Source organism: Dreissena polymorpha, chromosome 5, assembly GCF_020536995.1.
Source record: "Dreissena polymorpha isolate Duluth1 chromosome 5, UMN_Dpol_1.0, whole genome shotgun sequence".
Classification (NCBI taxonomy): Eukaryota; Metazoa; Mollusca; class Bivalvia; order Myida; family Dreissenidae; genus Dreissena; species Dreissena polymorpha.
In genome coordinates this window covers 120,440,577-120,449,435 of record NC_068359.1, presented here as the reverse complement: position 1 = coordinate 120,449,435, position 8,859 = coordinate 120,440,577, and the positions used below count along the sequence as shown (strand labels likewise).

At 35.6% G+C, this 8,859-nt stretch overlaps 1 protein-coding gene across 1 annotated transcript in view; it reads left to right on the top strand.

Annotated features, from left to right (window-relative positions):
- Positions 1-8,310, top strand: part of LOC127881221 (methylenetetrahydrofolate reductase-like) — a 25,207-nt gene extending 16,897 nt beyond the window's left edge. The window contains exons 7-10 of the mRNA XM_052428952.1: positions 1-154; positions 4,383-4,481; positions 5,235-5,357; positions 6,356-8,310. The exon at positions 1-154 is cut by the window's left edge and continues 29 nt beyond it. Of these exons, the coding sequence (XP_052284912.1) occupies positions 1-154; positions 4,383-4,481; positions 5,235-5,357; positions 6,356-6,625 (646 nt within the window). The 3' untranslated portion in view covers positions 6,626-8,310. The remainder of the gene's footprint in view (positions 155-4,382; positions 4,482-5,234; positions 5,358-6,355) is intronic.
- The last annotated feature ends 549 nt before the right edge of the window (positions 8,311-8,859 follow it).

Here is an 8,859-nt window from a genome sequence, read left to right as displayed (position 1 = left end):
CCTCTCCCCTGAGACATCTCTAATCTCGGAGAAGCTTGCGGCAATCAACGAGCGCGGTGTACTCACAATCAACTCTCAGCCAAACGTGAATGGCGCGCCATCGTCTGACCCAAATGTTGGCTGGGGAGGACGGAATGGTTACATCTATCAGAAGGTACTTATTGAGCCCTGTTTAGGGATAGCTCGGCTTAATGCATGTGCAAAAAGTGTAGTCCCTGATTATTCTGTGCACTCTGCACAGGCTAGGCAGGGTTGACCCTTTCCGCTTTTATGGATTTTTTTTGTTTAAACGAAGTCAGTTTTTAGCCAAAGTTGTTTTTAGGGAGTAAGTGTTGTCGCTGATAAGCCAGTGCAGACTGCACAGGCTAATCGGGGATCACATTTTACATGCATGCATTAAGCCCTGTTTTCCCATTTGACTAGGATCAGGTATAGGATTTACCAAACAGTTACATTTATTTGATCATAAGGTAATCATAACCATTTGTTTATTGAACCAAAAATGTGGAGTGTAAGTCAACAAACAGTTATCTTCCAGAAGGTATTAATTTGTTAATTGGATCTGAATTTGGGTTGGAGAGGGGGAATTCACTGAATAGTTAAATCTAACTGACCAGAAGGTATTAATTACTATTTGTTATTTGAGTCCAAATGTAGGGTGTACGTTAACAAACCGTTACATTCACCGTAAGTTATGTAATTTTTTCATCGGTCCTGAATGCGGGGTGAGGAGGGTTAGTAACCTAACAGTTGCATCTATTTGACAGAAGGTTTACATCTCTTAATTGAATCAACTGTGGGTTTGAGGTCAATAAAAGGTTACAGCTACAGAAAGGTACCCATATTATAATCAGGGTTATGCTCAATCAAATCAATGTCCTCAATTAAAACTCTTGTATTAAGTAAAATGCTAACCATCAAATATTAATTAAATTAAAAGTTGAAAATAACGTATATTGTACCGGTCTCAAATTCTGAGTTTTACAATTTAAAAATAGATTTTTATTTGTTTGTATCAAGAAACTTACACTCATAACAATCAGCAAGATGATTTTTTCATCAGACTGCAACTGCATGTGCTAGCTATATTTCACAGTGTATGAACATAGCTAGGTTTGTCTGATGTCACAGTTTTTTTCCCCACCATTTTGGGAATGGGGCCGGGTCCCTTTGCATATTGAAAATTCACTTCATTTCAACTAAATTTGGGAAATTAGTTGTGTTCATTTTTTTGCTAACAAATACTGTAAATTGAGAATGAAAGTGATATTAACCCTTTGCATGCTGGGAAATTTGTTGTCTGCTAAAATGTCGTCTGCTGAATTTCTAAAATTAGCATTTTCTTCATTATTTTTTTCAAAGAATACTATCAGAATAGCAAACAGTTTGGATCCTGATGAGACGCCACGTTCTGTGGCGTCTCATCTGTATCCAAACTGTTTGCAAAGGCCTTTAAAATTCGGTTCCCGCACTGAAAGGGTTAATATTATATTCACTTAGGTTTTACTTATAGAGCTGGATTTGAGATACATTAAATGTTGAGACTTATTGATACATTTTATGCCCCCGGATTGAAAGATCAGGGGCATATTGTTTTTGGCCTGTTTGTCTGTCAATGTATGTGTCTGTCCTCTGTCACAAACTTTAACCTTGGTTAAACTTTTGCAATAACTTTTGTAATATTGAAGATAACAACTTGATATTTGGCATGCATGTGTGTCTCATGGAGCTGCACATTTTGAGTGGTGAAAGGTCAAGGTCATCCTTCAAGGTCAAATGTTTAAAAAAGTCAAAGCGGCGCATTAGGGGGCATTGTGTTTCTGACAAACACATCTCTTGTTTTTTTTTTAAGTATTCAATTGTGAATTTTTAAGTTCCCATTTGGGAAAATATATACTGTTTTCGATCTGGAATGTTTTACCCTACAGGACCCAAATTTGAACGAGAAAACAACTGGATGATGTGTATTTTTTTCAATACTTGAGTGCTTATGGGAAAAATAAAAGTCAAAATTTGCACTGTCTTGTTTGCAAAAATCAAATGGGGCTGATTTATAATGGACTGATTCATTGTTTTAAAAACAAAGATAAAACATTCTTTTTAAATATAAAATCTATTTAGAATTTTTTAACATCATTGCAAAATGCTTTTTTGAAAACATATTTGTTTTGCATTACATTAGAAAATGTCATCTTGCAATATTTTAAAATGTTATCTCACACTATTCGAAAATGTCATCTTGCAACATTCCAAAATGTCATCTTGCAATATTCGGAAATTTCTCGCACATTGGGCTAAAACTTGCATCTGACTTTGAAAATTTGTAAGGCAACACTCCTGACTTGCTTTCCTTTTTATGTCCCCCACCACTATAATGGGAGACATTGTTTTTCACCTGTCTGTTGCTTTGTTTGTTTGTTTGTTTGTTTATTTGTTTGTGTGTTTGTTTGTTTGCGTCAAACTTTAACATTTTGTCATAACTTTTGCTATATTGAAGATAGCAACTTTATATCTGGCATGCATGTGTATCTCATGGAGCTGCACATTTTGAGTTTTTAAAGGTAAAGGTCATCCTTAAATGTCACAAAAAACAAAACCAAGGAAAGTTATAAGCTTTAAAGGGAGATAATTATCTGAACCTGCCAAATGAAATAAATAAATAAAATAAATCAGTGGCGCAGTAGAGGTCATAGTGTTTCTGACAAACACATTTCTTGTTCAAAATTTGAATTTAATGACTTTCCAAAATAAAACAATTTTCCACTGGCTTATGAATGGTTTTGTTTTTCAATTGAGCTGTCCAGTTTACTAACTTAATATACATTTACGTCTCTTAGAGGCTTCGTACCTTTGTTAAGCCCCCCTTCGAAGAAGAGGGGGTATATTGTTTTGCACTTGTTGGTCGGTCAGTCTGTCCGTCTGTCGGTTCGTCCACCAGATGGTTTCCGGATGATAACTCAAGAACGCTTAGGCCTGGGATCATGAAACTTCATACATACATTGATCATGACGGGCAGATGACCCCTATTGATTTTCAGGTCACTAGGTGAAAGGTCAAGGTCACAGTGACTCGAAATAGTAACATGGTTTCCGGATGATAACTCAAGAATGCTTTCGCCTAGGATCATGAAACTTCATAGGTACATTGATCATGACTCACAGATGACCCCTATTGATTTTCAGGTCACTAGGTCAAAGGTCAAGGTCACAGTGACTCGAAATAGTAAAATGGTTTCCGGATGATAACACAAGAATGCTTACGCCTAGGATCATGAAACTTCATAGGTACATCGATCATGACTGGCAGATGACCCCTATTGATTTTCAGGTCACTAGGTCAAAGGTCAAGGTCACAGTGACTCGAAACAGTGAGATGGTTTCCGGATGATAACTCAAGAATGCTTACGCCTAGGATCATGAAACTTCATAGGAACATTGATCATGACTGGCAGATGACCCCTATTGATTTTCAGGTCACTAGGTCAAAGGTCAAGGTCATAGTGACTCGAAACAGTAAAATGGTTTCCGGATAAGAATGCTTACACTTAGGATCATGAAACTTCATAGGTACATTGATAATGATTGGCAGATGACCTCTATTGATTTTCAGGTCACTAGGTCAAAGGTCACAGTGACTCAAAATAGTAAAATGGTTTCCGGATAATAACTCAATAATGCTTACAGCTAGGATCATAAAACTTCATAGGTACAGTGATCATGACTGGCAGATGACCCCTATTAATTTTCAGGTCACTAGGTCAAAGGTCAAGGTCACAGTGACTTTAAACAGTAAAATGGTTTCCTGATGATAACTCAAGACTAATTAGGCATAGGATCATGAAACTTCATAGGTACATTGATCATGACTGGCAGATGACCCCTATTGATTTTCAGGTCACTAGGTCAAAGGTCAAGGTAACATTGACACAAAACGTATTCACACAATGGCTGACAGCCCATATGGGGGGGGGGGGGACCAGCATTTTTTACAAACAGCCCTTGTTGAAAATATTTGAGACTGTCTTAAAGATAAAATGTCTAGTTTGTTAGTTCATGATTTTTATGTCCACCAGTAAATACTGGGGGACATATTGTTTTTGCCCTGTCTGTTGGTCTGTCTGTCTGTTTGCGCCAACTTTAACATTTGCTATAACTTTTGCCATATTGCACATAGCTACTTCATATTTGGCATGCATGTGCATCTCATGGATCTGCACATTTTGAGTGGTGAATGGTCAAGGTCAAGGTCATCCTTCAAGGTTGTGCAGGTCAAATACTGGTGGGCATAGTGTTTCACAAACACATCTTGTTATTATTTATCAAGCATACATGAACATGAAATATTTCTAGTTTGTTAATTCCTGATTCTGATTTCTTTTCAGGCCTATCTGGAATTCTTTACAAGCAAGAAGAACGTGCTGGCACTGAAGAAGATCCTAACAGAGTACCCCCTGGTCAACTACCACATCATCAATCACAATGTAACTGGACTATTTAATCTGCTACTTTTGATGTGAAACAAGAATAAACAAGAAATTCTTATGCTTTTGGCGCAACAGAAAATGTGCATTTATTTTGTGTCAGTTTTATCATGTCACAGCGAACAGGTAATGTGAAGCATTAGAACATATTAATTAAGATGTTGTTATTGCATTTTGATCACAAGAATGTTAAAAATATGAATATCAAATGATATACATTTGTAAACACATCTTTCTTTTTATTCTTTCTTGACGCAATTTTATAAAAAAAAGGCATAGCTGTAAAACTGCCATTATTTTGTACTTTTTGATTAATTTGAACCTTGTTCTGGAAAAACTGGGCTTAACCCTTTCCCACTCAGAGGCAAAGTGAAAACTGCTATGCTAAAACTCGCAGTCTCTGTTCAGGTTTTATGCTGTTTAATGCTCATCAGTATCTAAAGGATGGAAATGAAGCCTTATAAACTTAAACCTTGTCAGAAAGGTCTTCAATGAAACAAATCTTTCTAAGAGGCTACAAACACGTCAAAATACGTACCTAAGTGAGAAAGGGTTAATTTGTGTGTGTAATGTGCAATCTGCGCAGGCTAATCAGGGACATCACTGTCTACTTTTAAGGAATTTTTGGCTGAAAAAAAGTCCCATATGAATGAAATCCAATTTAGGCAAATAGACAGCGAATAGTTATGTCCCTGTATTACGCACATGCATCTCAAAACAAGGCTTATTCATTGTTACATCCTACATTGACAGGGTGAAGCAGACTACACCAACTGCGACCAGAATGAGCCGATAGCCGTGACTTGGGGGGTCTTCCCTGGCAAGGAGATCATACAGCCGACAGTGGTGGATCCTATAGCATTCACAGTGTGGAAGGTACAGTGTGAAGAGTACTTTTCATTCAATGGGGGTATTTTTTTTAGCTTTTTTACGTATTTATCCGATTACACTTTTAACGGAAATGTCAGCATTTGTGTTGGTGTCTGTTTAGTAATATGGTTAGGCAATCTCAAAAAAAGGATATATTTTTCCCAATTTATGCCCAAATATTCCACTTGAATGTTTCAAATTTTTTTATTTTTTTTTTTTAATAAGTCTCAACTTTTGGTTCATCACCCTAACCAGATGTATAGTTTAGTTTAGTTTGCTGTTTAGTTTAACCTAAGAAAATATCAATAAGAAGAACAACAAGGTCAATCTGTCAAATAAAAGAAAGAAGTTATGAACACCCTAGAGTTATAATTCTTGCCCAATCTTCATAAAACATTATCTCATTGTTATCTTATGTAAGTAAGAAACTTAGTCATTTGGCACCCAAAACTAAGATATAAGTTACAATTAACTAAAAAGCTTGCACATACTCTTTAAAAGGCCACAACTTTTGTCTAATCATCGGCGAACTTCTTCAAAATATTTGCTCTAATCACATATTGGCCAAAATCTTGAATGGTTCTTGAAACTTCGCAATAGTCGCTAGATACAGCTCAGCTGAAGACATAATTGGAGTTTTGAGACAAAAGTGGAATGTGGCGGCATCTTTGCCCAATTGACACATGTCTAGTTTGGCTGTGCCGTTAATCTGTTTACAGAGCCTCCTTTCTCCACGTACCGACCTTTAACTTCCAGAAAATTATGTTGGAAAATGTGTTTATCTGATTTTGCTGATCCTCGTTTGTATAGCAATGTTCTTGTAGGTAATTTCATACATCAACTGTAGTAAATGATGAAGTTGTGTCTTCTGTATAATTCTATAGTAAATATTTTATTTGTGAAATGGGCTAATAAAAACACCCACATACAGATCAAACACAAGAACAAAAACCCAAAAAGGCTTACAATGAATTACCAAAATCATAAAAATATTATTACCCTAGGATGAGGCATTTGCATTGTGGTTACAAAGCTGGGGCAACCTCTATCCAGAGGGCAGCAAGTCAAGGGAGGTAATTCAGCACATCCATAACAACTACTATCTAGTGAACCTGGTGGATCATGAGTACCCTAAGGAGTCCTGCCTCTGGGATATTGTACGCAGAATGCTTGACATGGGGGAGAAAGAACATGAGACTGATGACCTTGACAAATGTGACCCTGTGGTTGCTATGGAAACAGAAAATGCGAGCCTTGCAGAATTAACAGCGTGAAATGATGTGAACAAATATAATTTGTGATGCATTTAGGATCTATTAGTATGATCTTTCGCAAAACTTTTATATAAGTTTTTGATATTTTATTATGTGTTAGAGTGGTGCCCATGACAAGGTTTACCATGTTGTTGGTATGGAAACAGAAAATGGAAATTTTGCTAGGTAAAGAGCGTGAATCAGATCTTTTGAACAATTTTTAAATGATGTGAACAAATTTATTTGTGATTAATAAATGTCGCATTAGTACCGGTAGGTGAATCAGATATTGTGAACAATTTTGAAATGTGAACAAATAAAATTTGTGATGTAGTTATGTCGCCATAGTAGGTGGATCAGATATTGTGAACAAAGTTAAAAGGATGTGAACAAGGTGAATTTGTGATTAATTACTGTGGTATTAGTTGTACATGCAGCAAATGTTGTTTAAAATAAATGTTTTGTATTATATTATGTGTGAATGTTTGACCAAAAGTTCTTTTTCAGGAGCAAAGATTGTATTTTACTTTGACATATAATAATATTAACAATTATGTTCATTGTTTTCTCCCTCCATTATTATGTAGTTAATTGTTATGAAAATGTTTTTTTGTGCAGTTAATTTCATGATAATGTTGCTCTGGGGTTTATGAATTGTATGTCTGTAATCTGTAATCTAATGGAGTGTCAAACACAATCATGAGTGAATTAACAATTTTAAGACATTTGTTGTACCCATTAAGTAACGTTAAATATTTCGCATTTATATCTGAATTTGTGCCATGTGGTTATCGAAAAATAGCACCCTTTTTAATCAAGGATCTTCTGTCAAGTCATAATACAAAGGAATTTCGCTCACAATTAATAAACATTTATAATCATTGTTATCCAAAAATAAAGGACACGGGAAAGATCAAAATGTAATACATGTGAACTCTTGAAAAACTCGTCAACTTAAAGGCTTAGGGTTGAAGACTTTGTATGTAACACACTTAAGTGGTCTTTCACGAAGCTTGTTTTTATAGTGCCTCTTGAGTCAATACCAATATTGCACAAGGGTTCGTATTATATGAATAGACTTGACATAATTAAGTTACTCACAGGCTTTTCTGGTTTTATGCTGGTTGCAAAAGCCATTTCCACTTTGCTTGTTATGGAGGAAAGGGTTAAAACATATGTATAAAGTGTCATCCCAGATTAATCAGGGAAGACACTTTCCGCCTAAATGGGATATTTGCTAAGAAGAGACATCCCTTAAACGAAAAAATAAAGCAGACAGCGTTTTCCCCAATTAGCCTGCACTGGCAAATCTGTGATGACACTTTAAGCACATGCCTTAAATGCCATTTAACAGAGGGAAATTTCATTTCTATGAAATGGAAAACCTACATGGAAAAATAAAATTGCAATATTTCATCTTGTCCTTATATATTAAAGAAATTTTTGCTTCAGGAGATGAAGCATCGCATAGTTGAGCCGTGGTTGCTTCTTAGGAGGCGACACAATCGGTACATCTTGCACAGGGGTTCTGTGCTTGAATCTGATCATAGTGTGTACAGAGTTATATACATATTTTATTGATTTATTTAGGGCATGTTTTGAAATGTCATTACACATAATGACCAGTTTCAATGTTTAAAGTGTATTTTCTGTATTTGTTTATGAAATATATATTTCATGACAGAAATAAAGAATTTATATACAAAGCTGCGTTTGCATGTTTTATTTTACTGCTGTTTTTGTGCTAGACGTCCATTGTGTTTGTAGTTTTTAGCTTATAATGACATACTTTAATTGTTCATCTGGCTAAATGCCGACATACAGGTGTTATTTTTGTTGCAGGCATTCACTTGTCAATTCACAATTTTACCTGTTGGTGTAAGAGCATGGATCTTAACTGCATAGGTACTGATAGATAGATCTTACTGCGGAAATTAAGAATACTAGGTTATTGTTCAATAAAGATAAGTTTATTTAGCCTTGGCTCGTTGTTCATGTTTTTGTGCAGAGCAAATGAAAATACTGGTAAAACTAACCTGATAATATATTAATCACATAATTTTTCTCAACTCTTTCTTGTTAACAACCATGTTTTTCAACCAATCAGAACCGTTTTCGAACTTGTCCAAGATATCATTGGAAAAAATCTTCTGATTAAGTTTCATGAAGATCATATAATATATGTGGCCTATGGAGTGTTAACAAGGTTTTACTGTAGCCATATTAAAACGAGCACCGCATAACGGATGCCAACG